The 15,622-nt window shown below is 36.0% G+C and overlaps 2 protein-coding genes across 3 annotated transcripts; one reads left to right on the top strand and one right to left on the bottom strand.

Moving 5' to 3' along the window:
* Window positions 1-219: 219 nt before the first annotated feature.
* LOC141678556 (cation/H(+) antiporter 19-like) lies at window positions 220-3,178 on the top strand. The gene is made up of 3 exons (XM_074484903.1): window positions 220-638; window positions 767-1,765; window positions 1,863-3,178. The coding sequence occupies exons 1-3, from the start codon at window positions 444-446 to the stop codon at window positions 3,087-3,089; spliced, it is 2,421 nt and encodes an 806-aa protein (XP_074341004.1). The 5' UTR covers window positions 220-443; the 3' UTR covers window positions 3,090-3,178.
* A 308-nt stretch (window positions 3,179-3,486) lies between these two features.
* Window positions 3,487-5,751, bottom strand: LOC141678566 (transcription factor HY5-like). 2 transcript variants are annotated; one of them, XM_074484921.1, is made up of 4 exons: window positions 5,332-5,751; window positions 4,379-4,580; window positions 3,858-4,014; window positions 3,487-3,721 (listed from the first exon to the last, which is right to left on the bottom strand). In XM_074484921.1, exons 1-4 carry the CDS (start codon window positions 5,501-5,503, stop codon window positions 3,680-3,682), a joined length of 573 nt encoding a protein of 190 aa, XP_074341022.1. In that variant the 5' UTR covers window positions 5,504-5,751; the 3' UTR covers window positions 3,487-3,679. The 2 variants fall into 2 exon arrangements, with proteins under 2 accessions (XP_074341022.1, XP_074341014.1); XM_074484913.1 differs by having other exon boundaries at window positions 4,379-4,583; window positions 5,332-5,745.
* Between the last annotated feature and the right edge of the window lie 9,871 nt (window positions 5,752-15,622).

Genomic DNA, 15,622 nt, shown 5'->3' with positions numbered 1-15,622 from the left:
GTGAAAGATTCATGTCATGTTCAGAGGGTCATATAGTCATGTTGCTTGACTATGTTCAGATTCTTACCTGGTTGACCATTAGTATGAGAAATTCATGGAGCTAAATATAGACAGGCCAAGGTTTCATGGACTGCATTCTTGCAACACGAATACACAGGAGTAACCTTCAATATACTCTGTCGTGTACGTTTTATATTCAATTCGATACAAATATGTTTACGTTCTTACAACTAACCTCTCCATAATTAGCAAACGCTCAAGAGTGATGATATTTAATTATTCTTTTACTCTGTCAAAAGCCACATGAACAAGAATGCAATACAAAAGTACAAAGCAATGAAATCACCTTTCTGGTTTTGATCTTCGGGTTTTTATGTCATTGTTGTGCACTTTACTTTTAGACAAGGAATCCAGGCGGTGAGGGGAATTGGTTATCAGGGGCAATGGCGCACAATGGCACGATGAATTGTCCCACGCCTATGCATGCGACGTCTAATGGAGCATTCCAAGATGAGAATCCGCTTGATTATGCCCTTCCTCTTGCGATATTGCAGATATGTTTGGTAGTTGTATTTACAAGGGTGCTTGCTGTATTATTACAGCCTCTCAGACAACCCAGAGTCGTTGCTGAGATTATCGTAAGTTAATCAATCTATTTACTTAACATTAATATTATTAAGAATTAGTAATTGTGATGTATCACATATGGTGATGTATGTGTCGGTTTCTCTGAATATAGTTTTAACAAACATGCAAGTAAATGCAGGGCGGTATACTACTTGGTCCATCTGCAGCTGGGAGAAGCAAAAAATTTCTAAACACTGTTTTTCCGAAAAACAGCCTCACAGTTCTTGACACTCTAGCCAACTTAGGCCTTTTGTTCTTCCTCTTTCTAGTTGGCCTTGAGCTTGACATGCGTGCAGTTCGTCGAACTGGAAAGAAGGCCTTAGCCATTGCCATTTCAGGGATTGGCCTCCCTTTTGTAATTGGCATTGGTACCTCGTTTATTCTACTTTCCAACATATCTAAAGGAGCCAAAGAGGCTCCATTTATTGTCTTTATAGGGGTATCTTTATCAATCACAGCCTTTCCTGTTTTGGCTCGAATTTTAGCGGAGCTAAAATTGTTGACAACTGATGTGGGACGGATTGCAATGTCAGCTGCAGCAGTTAATGATGTTGCTGCCTGGATTTTGCTGGCATTGGCTATAGCACTGTCTGGATCAGGGTCTCCTATAATTGCTCTTTGGGTTTTGCTTTGTGGTGTTGGATTCGTGGTGGCTGCGGTTTTTGTGTTAACGCCTGTATTTACATTCATGGCTCGTCGAAGTCTAGAGGGGGAACCAGTGAAGGAGTTGTATATATGCATTACATTGGTGTTAGTTTTGGTTGCGAGTTTTGCAACAGATACTATAGGGATTCATGCATTGTTTGGTGCTTTCATAGTCGGGATTGTGGTGCCAAAAGATGGTCCTTTTGCAGGGGTTTTGATAGAGAAGATTGAGGATATTGTAGCCAGCCTTCTTCTTCCACTGTACTTCGTGTCAAGTGGATTGAAAACAAACGTTGCTACGATAAGTGGAGGAATGTCATGGGCAATGCTAGTCCTTGTTATATTCACTGCTTGTTTTGGCAAGATTGTTGGGACAGTTGCTGTGTCACTGGCCTTTAAGGTGCCATTCAGAGAGGCCCTTGCAGTTGGATTCCTCATGAATACAAAGGGATTGGTTGAGTTAATTGTTCTCAACATTGGAAAAGATCGAAAGGTACATACATTCATTTAGCCCTCTTCCATGAGCGAGATCTAGATTCATTTTTCATTCTTTTGTATCGAAGGAATAAAGCATTGTGTTATGATTGCAGGTGTTGAATGATGAAACATTTGCAGTTTTAGTTCTTATGGCGCTGTTTACTACATTCATAACGACTCCGATTGTGATGGCTGTGTACCATCCAGCAAGAAAGATAACACCATACAATGATAGGACCATTCAACGGAAGAATCTTGACACAGAACTCCGCTTATTAACCTGCTTCCACAGCAGCCGGAACGTTCCCACTATCATAAATCTGATTGAATCTTCTCGCGGGACAAGACGTAAAGGGCGCCTTTGTGTATATGCTATGCACCTAATGGAACTGTCAGAACGCTCCTCAGCCATATCAATGGTCCATAAGGCAAGAAACAATGGTCTCCCCACCTGGAACAAGAAGCCGGATGACAAAGATACATTAGTCATTGCATTTGAGACTTACCGCCAACTCAGCAGTGTCGTTGTCCGCCCTATGACAGCCATATCAGAACTTTACAACATTGATGAGGACATTTGCGCAAGTGCATCTCAGAAGCGTTCTGCAATGATTATACTCCCCTTCCATAAACACCAACGTGTTGATGGTGTCATGGAGTCGCTTGGCCACTCGTTACATCAAGTGAATCAAAGAGTCCTACGCCATGCTCCTTGTTCTGTTGGCATTTTAGTTGACAGAGGCTTAGGAGGCACAACTCAAGTCACTGCTAGTGATGTCTCCTTCACAATTGGGGTTCCATTTTTTGGCGGCAAAGATGACTGTGAGGCGCTTGCTTATGGTGCGAGAATGGCTGAGCATCCAGGGATTTCACTCACAATTATAAGGTTTGTGACTCCACCAGAAATATCAATGAGGACAATTTTTGGATTAGACGTGGGTCGTTCTAAGCATTCAACTTCAAAATCTGCCAGCATCACTATGGAGAACAGTGATGATTTCCTCTCTGAGGCCAAAACTAGGAACGCGGCTACTGTGTATGAAGAGAGGACGGTGACAAGTAAAGAAGAAATAATCACAGCATTGAAGTACATGAACACGTACAATTTGATGTTAGTCGGAAGACTCCCACTAGATCTTCCTAACAAGTTAATAAAATCTTGCGACTGTCCAGAACTTGGACCAATTGGGAGCTTCATGGCTGCTACTGAATTTTCCACCACCACTTCGGTGCTAATAGTTCAGCAATATGATCATTACTCAAAACCTCAGCTTGTGGTTGAGGAGGATGCTGAGCCTGAGCCTGAACCTGAGCCTGAGATGCCAGATACACCAGTCTAATACCATACTTGGAGGATGCTATATATAATAATACTATAACATTTCACTAGTTCATTAAAAGCCTTGTGCTTACTGCTTTGTGCTTTTCTCACTCACATTTCCAGTATAAATTAGTTACTGGTCGCGTTTTAAAATTCATGAGAGAAATTTAGTTGTCGGAGGTATACATGGATTGACTGGATCCAGAGGCAGCGCAACCTACCACCTAAGCCTGAATTTCTAAGAACAGGTTTTGTTACTAGTAACCCTGACAAACTTATACAATGAACAATGTGTGTAAGAATCAAGCACTCTTGTATACAATCACATTGTTACATATATGTAAAGATCATCTATAAATAATCTCTGTCTGCGAGTGATATATGGCCATTTTATTCACCTTCCATTACATTAGTACTAAAGAGTGAATAATGAATATGTTATATATAGAGTTATACAAGTACTCACTTACAAAGTCTCAGGACTTGCAAATAGAATTAACTAATAAAGCCTGCTTAGCTACTAGCTAAGGATCTTAATAACATACTCGAAAGGCCCAATCATATGCATAATGTTTCTCTACTAATTAATCTGTTAAATACTTGGCTCGCTTAACTACTTTCATCAGTTTTAGGCCGAGTGTTGAGGAGCACCTGAGAGAGATTAAACATATAAAAGACTTCGGTTATTTGTATATACCATCATATTACTGCATACATGCAAATCTGTTTTGTAATGTGAATTAAGAGGAGAACAAATAGATGCAGATAGAGATGTGATAATCAGTACCTTTCGGAGCATTGTATTTTCGTTTATAAGAGTAGAGATTTTCTCTTCAAGCTTAGAGTTTCTGTCCTGCAACTCAGTAGCTCTAGATTCCAGATCACTAACATACACCTTCTTCCTCTCTCGGGCTTGTTGAGCTGACACTCTGTTTCTCAGCAACCTTTAATCATGCACAATTGATCGAGATAAGTCTTAAATTATGTAATCATACACAGTCTTAATAATTATTTTAAAAAATCAAGAAAATGTTGCACAGATACAAGAAACAAGACAGGATAAAACATTTAACAATGTCACAGTTCTGTTACATAAGATATAGGTGAGAAGTTAAAAACTCGCGTAAAACTATAGTATCAGGAGTCAGGAGCACTAAACACGTAAATCATGTTTATGTGTTAATAAACTCCTCATTCTTTCTTTTTTTATCGTAGGGAACCCGCAGCCGCTACCCTTCGGGCGCGCACACACACATACACTCATAATCCTGTGTTATTAGTAAGTACAAGTGAGTGAGGAGGATGCACCTCTTAAGTCTTCTGTGCTCTCTATCGACGGGGTTACGACCCCTCCTGCGTTTGCCAGTAGTCTGCTGATCATCTTTATTATTAGCAGTGCCTGCAGCATTGTTCTTGTTTTCGGAGTTAAAGTCCTTATGTTCCAGTTTTGCAGCTGCAGCCACTTCTGGAGCTTCAATGTCAGGAACTGTAAACATATCTTCATCGCTTTCTTCTAATTTATACATATTTATAATCAAGCAAATTCTGGTATCGATTAGATCTAGGTAAATAAAGGCAAATATTTGACATGAATAGTATTCAACTTTACTTAATAACTTGAAATGTAAACCGAAATAATAGATTTCATGATCATATCACCTGTTACTTGATTCACTTAACAAAATACACATATTATTCCGGCTAATACCACAGATGTAATTAAGAGGCTAACTTGGGCTGAAACTCCGACTAAACCGAAAATTTCAATAGAGATTTATTCATTTTTTTCCAAACCACAGTTTTTGTTAAAAATCTGTAGAGTTAATTTTTATGGTTTAATCACCCGATAACAACCGGAAATTAGGACAGTTCATACAAGTCAGGCTGTTTCGAAATTCTGGTTCCGCCGCCGTAGTCGCTATGTCTATTATTCTATATTCTACTAAGTGTTATTGCATAATTCTGAAGATCTCTATCAAACAGATATTCTGCAGTTGATCTTAATATTTAGCGAAAAAAAAAATCTACTTCTCCTAAACTAAATTTTCACTTTCAAGACTATGAATAAGAAATTAATTAATAATGCTAGTACTATATTTAATGCATTTTCTATTTTTCAGTATTAGTCTTCTAGAAAGCCTAAATTGACTTGCAGTAAATTTGAAGTCACTAAAATTTCAAAGTACGTGCATGAACATGAGCCACAAGACTAACACACACAGTTGATGCATGTACCACACGTAAAAGAAAGTGCAAATTACCAAGTTTGCCCTTATTATGCAGAGCTAGAGGAAAATGAGTGGCGCCAGTGTTATTGTTCTTCCAAGAAGAAGAAGCAGAGTTAGAAGAGCCACCAGTACCACCACCATGCATGTCGTAATTAGCCTTTGATGCACCCGATGTCGATGACGATGCCGCCGCAGACAGATCCATTGACAGTGTAGTGTGTGTTTTGAAGAAGGTGTAGGGAGTGAGGGATGAGAAGAAATGAAGAGAATGATGAATATGTTTTATTTAAACGAAGGGCTAATCTCTTGTCGAGTCATGCTGGGTTCTGGGTTCGAATCTCGTCCGAGAACAAATATTATTATGAGTTGGGAATGGGATAGAGATTACGTGAAGAGATAAATGAGTAGGGGGGGGGCTGGTGTGTGTGTTTTGTAGACGTAGTAATGTGGGTGGAGGGCTGCACTTTTGTGTAGGCCTTCTTTGGTTATTTAGGTTTTGGTTCTGCATTTGACACGTTCATCTTCATTCAGCCGTTACTCTTTTTTTCTAATTTGAAATATTATTTTTATTCGGGATGTATATTAAGTCCAGTGCAAGTCAAGTCATGTTGGATTATATCGTTAGCTATGACTACCGTCTACAGCTACTTATGAAATGATATTTATTAAATGATATGGGTGATTTGTTTTAGGTTTTTACAAACACGAAATAATATGAATATAATTGATATTTGAATCTTCGATATATATACACAATATGTAATAAAATGACATAAATAATTTGTTTTTTGGTGCAAAAATTTGATACACAGACATAAAATGACATGAATATTATTGGGAATATTATTGGTGTTTAAATTTGATTTTTCCATATATGTATACGACACATGACAAACTCACATGGATGATTGTGTTCAAGTATGAAAATTTGATATACGAACACGAAATAACAAAAATATAATTAGTGTTGCAATTTGATTTTTCGATATCTATATATATAGGATATAGAATGAAGGTACACGGAACAAATAAATTTTAAAAATACATAATATTTATATATCATTTTTCTACCAAAAAACAAATATGAATAACATATTCCATTTCAATATATTATATAAATATCAAGTATATTTTATTTGACTAATGATCGTGTCGATCGACTTGACTGAACACTTGGTGGATGTAGCGTTTTAATTTCATTTTAATGTTGAATACTTTATTTTTTTATTATATTTACAAGAAAGTTTTCGCTTATTTTATATATTTTGCTTTATACTATTTATAATAGAAAGTGATACTATTTATAAATCTCTTTTATGTATAATAGAAGAACAAGGTGATACTATTTCTGAAAATAAAAAGTCTCATTGAAAAGACCAATCTATCCCTATTTTTAATATTTATATAAAAATGTGGTTTGTGGGAATCAAACTCGAGATATTTCATTCACCTATAAAACCTCGTACCGCTATACAATATTGTCATATGTGCTTTTTATCATACACATAATATGTAAGTGTGTTAAATAAATATTTTATTAAAATTTAAAGATTGTTACTTGAATTTCGAAAAAAAAATAGTTACTTGAATATTTGTACGTTTAATTTTAATTAAATTCCACATATAAAGTTAGTTATAGTACATAAATGAATTATTATCTTATTTATTAATCATTTTTTTAGTTTGAAAATATATCTCATATATTTTTAACATACTTTTTATTATAAAAAGCAATTAAAATGTGCATATATAATTGTTGTGCAAGACATGCTTGTACTATAACAAGACTAAGTCACATTGACAACCCTAAGATTTAGTTGTATAATAGTCTAAATCTGTATTTTGTATTGTATTACTTGAGTCTGTAAAAATGTTAAAGATCAGACAGAAGTATTTTTTTTGTGAATAATCTCAAGCCTAAGAATAAACTCTGGAAGAAGATCAACAAGATCATGCCTCAGAGAAAAGGTGAAGAAGCTTGGAGTTGAATAAATCTATTTTATGAAAAATATTCTAAGTCAAGATATCTACAAGTCACAGATCAAGTCATTCGAGAACTCCAGAATGACTTATCGAGAAGTCCAAAATGGCTTATAAAGAAGTCTAAGATATATCGACAAGTTAAATGAAGATATGAATATTGGAGATATCGACAAGTCATTTATGTATATAGAGAACTCAGAGATATCGACAAGTCAAAATGAAAATATGAAGATTGGAGATATCGACAAGTCAATTTCTCATTAGAGATCTGAGAGATATCGACAAGTCAAAATGCATGTAGAGATCTCAGAGATATCGACAAATCATTTCTACATGTAGAGATTTGGAGACCTCGATAAGTCAAGTTCACTTATAAAAAAACTCAAAGATCTCGACAAGTCAAGTTCACTTATAGAAAACTCAAAGATCTCGACAAGTCAAAGACACTTATAGAGAACTCAGAGACCTCGACAAGTCAAAACACTTATAGGGAACTCATAGATCTCGATAAGCCATTATACTTATCGAGATGTCAGTTCTCTATACAACAAACTGGAGATCTCGATATAAACCTCAAGTATAGAATACAAAAAAGTTAAAGATTCGGGATTATCAATCAACAAACGATCTAATCACTTAGATTAAAAAGTCTACAAAAGCAGCTTGAAGAGTGCAAGATCAAGGGCCAAGATTAACTGACAAAGGAAAGTCACAGACCTACACAATTTGCAAAGATTCACTAAGCCAAAAATGAAAGTTTTAGAGATAACGTAAATGAGGGTTTACTACATTTTATTGCATGTTGTGTAAACCCATGTTTACTAATCTATTAAGTAAAAAGTGGTCCTTTGCTTTTAGTTGTAACAAACATATCTATATTTTCTTGTACTCTCTCAAGATAGAAGCTGAGCTCTTACTTACAAAAGAACCCAGAAATTTGTAGCAAGTCATACTTAATTTTAATAAAAAGTTAAGTGAGTTTTGAAAATACTGTGTTTGTTGTGCATGCTTTATTAATTCTGTTAAACACAATATCTCTACAAATTAATCTGCTTTGTTCACCATCCATAAAAGTTTGAAAAAGGCTAAAAATATCTAAAACACATTCACCCTTTGTGGAGAACTCTCAAAAAACATCATAATAATCGAATTAACTTGTTATATATTAGCAATATACCCCTCTCACAAATGATTTGGGACAATTATCAACAATCACTCGCTTCACACATCGTAATCGACAATGATCAAATCGGTCATCTAATTATGTGATCCAGTTCTCTTTGACTGGCCTTTCTAACTCCCCTAAACCCATACCGGAAGGCCCGTCTACTGAAACTTTGATCCCATCGGCGAGAGAAGGAAAGTACTTATTTGGTGTGGACCTAAACATTCATGCAAGAACTGCAAGTAATATACAAAGCTTCGTCAAAGTGAAGGAAGCTTTACACGAACCAGATTATTGCAGGCTGCATACAGTCGTACACAGATACTCCCAGTTACAAGCAGTCCCACTTTTTTATTGTACAATTTTAGCCAATCAGGTAAAATATTCTTAGTGACTGTTAAGTTTTAAGTTTTAACCCATATCGATACTCGAAACTTCTTCTTGTTATCAAAACTTTTTACTGTAGTTACTAGTTATTGGTTTGTATTTGGCCCTCCCTTGCCAGTTACCCTCTCATAACTTGCTAGTTGCAAGTATCATAACAAGTACAGTAGCTGGAAAGGAAAGGGATAGTACACTCCTAGTGGCAAAAGTGGCTACAAGACTGGATCTGTTGACAGATCAAAGATAAGGTGCTTCAATTGTGATGAATTGGTTCATTTTGCTACTGAATGCAGGATGCCTAAAAAGGTGAAGAAAGATAAAGCCTATCTTGAGTTGGAGGCAAAGTATGAAGCTCTCTTGAAGAAGCAACAGGGTAAAGCTTACATTGCAGAAGGAAAGAGTTGGGATGATTCTGATAATGATGAAGATGAGGAGGTTAAAAATTATACACTCATGGCCTTGGAGCAAGGAGAGTCATCCTCATAAAAAACAGAGGTACCAACTCTTACTACTATTGATTTAAATATAAGTCAATATAAAGAGACTGTTGAAAAGATGAGCATCGAGATGTTTCACATCCACACTAGCATGATGGCAGCTAGTGAGGAGGTTAGTAGGCTATCAAAAGCTAATGAGAAGTTTGAGGTTGAGAAGAACAAGCCATGTGCTAATATAGCCATTGGCCGTGACTATGATGCTTTAAACATCAACAAAAAGAATGAAGGTGACAAGGGCAAAGCAACTGTAAATGAAAATGTCCCAGCTATACTGAGAAAGGTTGACTCACCTTTGTTCAAGGCATGTGAAGTCAATTTCAGTGAAGAGGAGTTAATCATCAAGTAAGAGCTTGCAGATGAAGATGAAAAAATGAAAAATGAAGAAATCACTCCTGCTACTGAAAGAAAGAAGAAGTCCATGGTTAACCAAGCCCTAAAGACATCTCCCAAGGAAGTCAAGACTGAGAACACAGGAAGAAAGAAAAAGAACGGGAATGGCAAGATAGGAGTAAACAAAAGCAGCAAATTTGCATTTGTTATAGATGCCCCTAGAAAGCAATGTCAAAAATGTGGCTCAACAAATCATCTAAATCATCTTTGTAAAAGGGAGGTTAGCAAGCCAAAAGTGGGAGCCTGCAAGTACAATGAAGCAAATGAAGAAAATGCATATTCCTTCTGTGACAAATTTGACTGCATACCTTACAACATGAAAGTGATGACAAGTTGTCATAAATTGAGAGTAGATTTGAAATATGTTAATGTTGAATCTACAGACAAAAAGGAAAATGCAAAATAATTTGTTCACACTATTTTTTCTGAATCAACACATTCTAATTCTGCAAATTCTGTCAGCAAGAAGAAAGTACCCAACACTGCTTGGGTAGCTAAACACACTTAATCCTCATTGTGTGCAGGGCAAAATGAAGAGAGTCATATGGATCATAGAAAGTGGATGCTCAAGACATATGACAAGTGATAAGGCCCAGCTATCACAGTTTGAGGAGATGGTTGGCCCATTAGTGACTTTTGGAGACAACAGCAAAGGTTTCACAATGGGATATGGCAAGTTAATTTCTGGAAATGTTGTAATTGAAGATGTAGAATTGGTAGCTGGTTTAGAGGTGAATCTTCTAAGTGTCAGTCAATTCACACATAGAGGATTCAATGTTTCATTTGATAAAGGAGAATGCTTAATCATCAGCAAAAAGACTAGTGAAGTTGCTCTGAAAGGAGCAAGAAAGGGAAGCCTGTTTGTTGCAGATTTACACTCAGCAAATAAGGAAGGAATTTGTTGCTTCTACACCAAGGCATATGTAGAGCAAAGCAAGTTGTGGCACAAAAAGCTCTCTCTCATAAATTACAATGCAATAAACACCCTGGTAGAAAAGGAGTTAGTGAGAGACATACCAAATCTAGAGTTTGCTCAAAATGAAGTTTGTGAGGTTTTTTAAAAAGGCAAAATGAAGAAGTCTAGTCACAAGAGTAAAACTGAACTTATCCACATGGACTTATTTGGACCAGTTAATGTCTTATCAATTTTTAGGAAGAAATATGCACTTGTGATGGTGGATGACTACTCAAGGTACACATGGGTAGAATTTATGCATTATAAGGATGAGACTCCACACATCATAATTGAACACATCAAGAAGATTGAGAAGCAAGGCTAAAGATTAGAATAGTGTGAAGAGATTGAGGAGTGACAATGACACAGAATTCAGAAATGCAACCTTAATTGAATTCTGCAAAGACAAGGGCATTGTTCAAGAATTCTCAGCTGCTATAACACCTCAGTAAAATGGGGTAGTTGAGAGAAAGAATAGAACACTAGTAAAGGCTGCTAGAACAATGCTGCAGGATGCCAAACTGCCAACAAGTTTTTGGGAAGAAGCTGTCAACACTGCATGCGATACTCAAAATAGATATTCCATTAATAAGAATCTTGGAAAATCACCCTACTCAATCTTATCTAAAAGGAAGCCTACTGTGAAGCATCTTCATGTGTTTGGAAGCAAGTGTTATGTTTCGAAAGACAATTCTGAATATGTGGGAAAATTTGAAATTAAGGTTTTTGAAAAAAAAAATCTGGGATATTCATTGGAGAGAACTACCTACAAAGTCTATGTACTTGAACAAAAGAAAATTATGGAAAGCACAGATGCGACTTTTGATGATGACAAGTGTCCAGGCTTGGAATGCCTTGATGAAAATGAAGTTGAGGCCCTTAAATTTAAAAATCTCAATATTGACAGTGATTCTGAAGATGAAGTTGAAGTCAACACAAACAACAGAATGGATGAAGAGTCAACTCAACTAGTGAATCATGAGAATGGAAACTCATCTCAAACACCTGAATTTGATAGTACAAAATCTGGGGGAGAAAGAGGAGAAAGTTCCGCAAATCATGTCAATGATGAAGAAAATACAGAAAATTCAAGTCAACAAACTCACACCAGGAAATGGGATAGGAGTCACACATGAAAAGAAATTATTGGTGATCCAAATGCTGGAGTGAGGACTAGAAGTGCAAATGCTAATGAATGTCTACATGCATGCTTTCTTTCACAAGTTGAGCCTAAAAACACTAACGAAGCTCTACTTGATCCTGATTGGATATCTGTTATGCAAGAGGAGCTAAATCAGTTTGAAAGAAATAAAATTTGGGAGTTGGTTCCTGCATCAAAGGACAAAAGTATAATTGGAACAAAATGGGTGTTCAAGAACAAAATGGATGAAAATGTGATTGTCACTAGAAACAAAGCAAGGTTGGTTGTAAAAGGCTACTCACAGGAGGAAGGAATTGATTATGATGAAACTTTTGCTCCAGTTGCAAGACTTGAAGCAATAATGATCTTTCTTGCATTTGCTGCACACTCAAACTTTAAGATGTATCAAATGGATGTAAAGAGTGCATTCCTTAATGGTGAGTTGGAAGAAGAAGTTTATGTGCAACATCCACCTGGCTTTAAAGATCCAGAATTTCCAAACTTTGTATACAAACTACTCAAGGCTCTATATGGATTAAAGCAAGCACCTAGAACATGGTATGACACACTGTCAGAATTTTTGCTTAAACATAGATTCGCTAGAGGTATAATTGACAAGACTCTCTTCTACAAGCAGCATGGTGGTGATATGATCCTATTTCAGATCTATGTGGATGATATCATTTTGGTTCTACTAATGAAAAGTTGTGTCAAAGATTTTCAAAACTCATGCAGAGTGAATATGAAATGAGTATGATGGGGGAATTAAGTTACTTCCTTGGACTTTAAGTCAGTCAAAGAAGTGATGGAATCTTCATTAGCCAAACCAAGGACATTAAAGATCTATTGAAGAAGTTTGGTATGGTTGATTGTTCACCTACATCTATGCCTAAGTCTATAGCTACAAAGCTGGATGAAGATAAGAAAGGAAAAAGTGTAGATATTTCAGGTTATAGAGGAATGATTGGATCTTTGTTATATTTGACTGCTAGTAGACTAGACATTATGTTTGCAACATGTTTGTGTGCAAGATTTCAAGCCAATCCAAAAGAATCACATTTGATGGCTATGAAGAGAATTTTCAGATACTTAAAGGGGACTCCAAACTTGGGATTATGGTATCTTAAGGGAACAGGTTTTGAAGCTGTTGGATACACAAATGCATATTTTGCTGGATACGGGGTTGATAGAAAGAGCACTAGTGGAAGCTGTCAATTTCTTGGACAAAGACTTGTATCATGGTATAGCAAGAAACAACAATATGTGTCAACTTCCACAGCTGAGGCTGAATACATAGCTGTTGGAAGTTGCTGTGCTCAAGTGCTTTGGATTAGAAATCAGCTAATGGACTATGGCCTAGTGTTACACAAAATTCCAATTATGTGTGACAATACTAGTGCTATATCTATTGTGGCTAATCCAGTTAATCATTCTAGAACAAAGCACATTGATGTAAGGTACCATTTTATTAGAGAACATGCTGCAAATGGTACCATTGAGCTCATTTTTGTTCCAACAGAAAAAAAATTAGCTTATATTTTTAATAAACCTTTGGATGAAGCTACTTTCACTAGACTTGTAGGTGAAATTGGAATGCTAAATTCTTCATCCTAAATGGCAAGAACTCAGCTAATGTGTTGCAGCAGATTGATTTCTAATAAATCCAAATTAATTTGATTTAATTGGAAATTAACTGGAATAGGAGTTATTAATATTTCAGAAATCTCTGTATATTTATTTTTCAAAATTTAAAATTTAGCTTGGAATTTTTTAATTCTGAGAAAACTGTTTAAATGATAATTTACATTTCCAATATGTAAAATTAACATTAGACAAAATTAAAAAGAACAAAAGAATAAAGATAACTGAATTTTCGATAAGTCTAACTAACTTTTCGACAAGTCATTTCGAAACTTCTCCAGTGAGTTTTTGATAAGTCATTTTTCTGACTTCTCGAAGGACTTCTACACAAGCATTATTATGACTTCTCGATAAGTCGTTGTAGAGATCTCGATAAGTGATAAGTCACATAGTTCTCTACAAGTATGCAGTTTAAACTTATAAAAAACTTAGAACTAGGATAATTTAATTTAATAAATTATTTTGGTAAAATACTTTTCATAAAATTACTCTGATTTTATTTTGATTTATTCAAATAAAATTGGAAAAATTTCAGTCCATTCAGGACAAACTGAGTATTTATTTGACATCTCGATAAGTCATTTTCTAGTTCTCGATAAGAGTAATGAAAATGACATATCGATATGTATCTATTCTCTCAACATGACTTCTCGATAAGCAAATCCCAAATATTTATTTTGAGTTCTCGATAAGTCATTTACCTTTTACTATAAATACCCAAACATCTTGACATACACCTCTTTACGCCTTCAAGATCTCTAAATGACCTAATTTTTTCAAATCTAAACAGTTCTCTCTCATTTCAAGCTCTTTTACTCTAATTTTTCTTACCCACTCAAATTCAAACACTTCAAATGACATCAAACACAGTTACACCTTTTATCCTAAAAGAAGGAACCAACTATCTTGCATTTATAGATGCAAACCAAGCTCTTGATAGCTTCAAGAGCTTTGTGAAGTTTCTTTCTGAAACTTACTTTGTAGGTGCTCTAACTGCAAATCCAGTACTGTACTTGGATGTTCATAGGGATTTCTGGAACACAGCTGTGATAAGGACAGTGGTGCATGAGAACCAAGCTATGTTCATGGTGGTTACTGCTCCATTCAAGGCCAATAGGTGGAGTTTTCTGAAGATGATGTCAATATGGCTTTGGGCATCCCTACTGACAATTTGGTGGAGGTCCCAACATAAGATGAGTTAGCCGAGTTTATGGACTTCATAAACTATAGTGAAAGAATCAACTTGGCTAGCCTGAACAAGAAGTACTTGAGGAGGGAATGGTCATTCCTTTTTAATTCAATTGTGAGGGAATTTACCTGTAGAAAAATAGGCTATAACAACATTTCAAGTGTTGTTCAGAAGCTGGTGTTCTCTATGGCTCACAACAGACACCTCAATGTAGGAAACCTGATAATGGAGGAGCTCAGCACCAGGCTCACAATGCCTATGACATCAAGAGGTAAGGAAATCTTTCTTCCTAAATTTATAATGTCTGTTTTAAATCATAAAGTGTATGACATTCATATTCTTAATGGTATAGATATAACTAAAATAGGCAACTGAACAAGTGTGCAATATTCTATTTGCTCACTCTTTACAAAGAACAAGGTACCTGTAAGTCTTAGAATCACTCCATTTATGTTGGAGAGATTCAGGACTTACCCTTACCCTATGCCTGACATGAAGTCTACAATCACATCTAGTACAGTAATGGCTCTTGTACCCGTGGAAGAACAAACACAGGAACACCAACAAGGACCTTCCCAAACTGAGACCCCTCTTTCTGTACCAATAGAAGTTAGGAAACCAACCATTTCATCCTCTCGAAAGGGTGAAGTAATTAAAAAGAAGAAAAAGCAGGCAACCCTAACTATTATCAATGAGAGTGGTGAGGATCAAACTCAAATAGAGTCCACCCTGGTCAAGAAACCAAAGAAGTCCAAGCAAACTGAGTTGACCACTCAAACTACCTCTACATCCTCCCAAAAGGATGTAGTTGCAAAAAAAGGCATAAAACAGACTATAGGGGCATCCTCTCAATAGGGTGTCTCTATTGAAAAGAGCACTCACCCTAGTGTACCCTGTGAAGAGTCTGCACCAATACTTGAACACATTCAAGTTTATGAAAGAAGGAATAAGGATGACACACACACACACAACACATCTT

This window comes from Apium graveolens, chromosome 1, assembly GCF_009905375.1.
Source record: "Apium graveolens cultivar Ventura chromosome 1, ASM990537v1, whole genome shotgun sequence".
Classification (NCBI taxonomy): domain Eukaryota; kingdom Viridiplantae; phylum Streptophyta; class Magnoliopsida; order Apiales; family Apiaceae; genus Apium; species Apium graveolens.
This window is presented reverse-complemented; position numbering and strand designations above follow the sequence as displayed.

What these genes read in the sequence shown, in the direction of transcription:
- LOC141678556 (XM_074484903.1), top strand. Translation starts at nt 444, where the DNA reads ATGGCGCACAATGGCACGATGAATTGTCCCACGCCTATGCATGCGACG. An exon ending in GAGTCGTTGCTGAGATTATC is followed by an intron (nt 639 to 766) that starts GTAAGTTAATCA and finishes AAGTAAATGCAG; the next exon opens with GGCGGTATACTACTTGGTCC. An exon ending in ACATTGGAAAAGATCGAAAG is followed by an intron (nt 1,766 to 1,862) that starts GTACATACATTC and finishes TTATGATTGCAG; the next exon opens with GTGTTGAATGATGAAACATT.
- LOC141678566 (XM_074484913.1), bottom strand. Translation starts at nt 5,503, where the DNA reads ATGGATCTGTCTGCGGCGGCATCGTCATCGACATCGGGTGCATCAAAG. An exon ending in GCATAATAAGGGCAAACTTG is followed by an intron (nt 4,584 to 5,331) that starts GTAATTTGCACT and finishes TGTATAAATTAG; the next exon opens with AAGAAAGCGATGAAGATATG. An exon ending in AAAATACAATGCTCCGAAAG is followed by an intron (nt 3,722 to 3,857) that starts GTACTGATTATC and finishes AATCTCTCTCAG; the next exon opens with GTGCTCCTCAACACTCGGCC.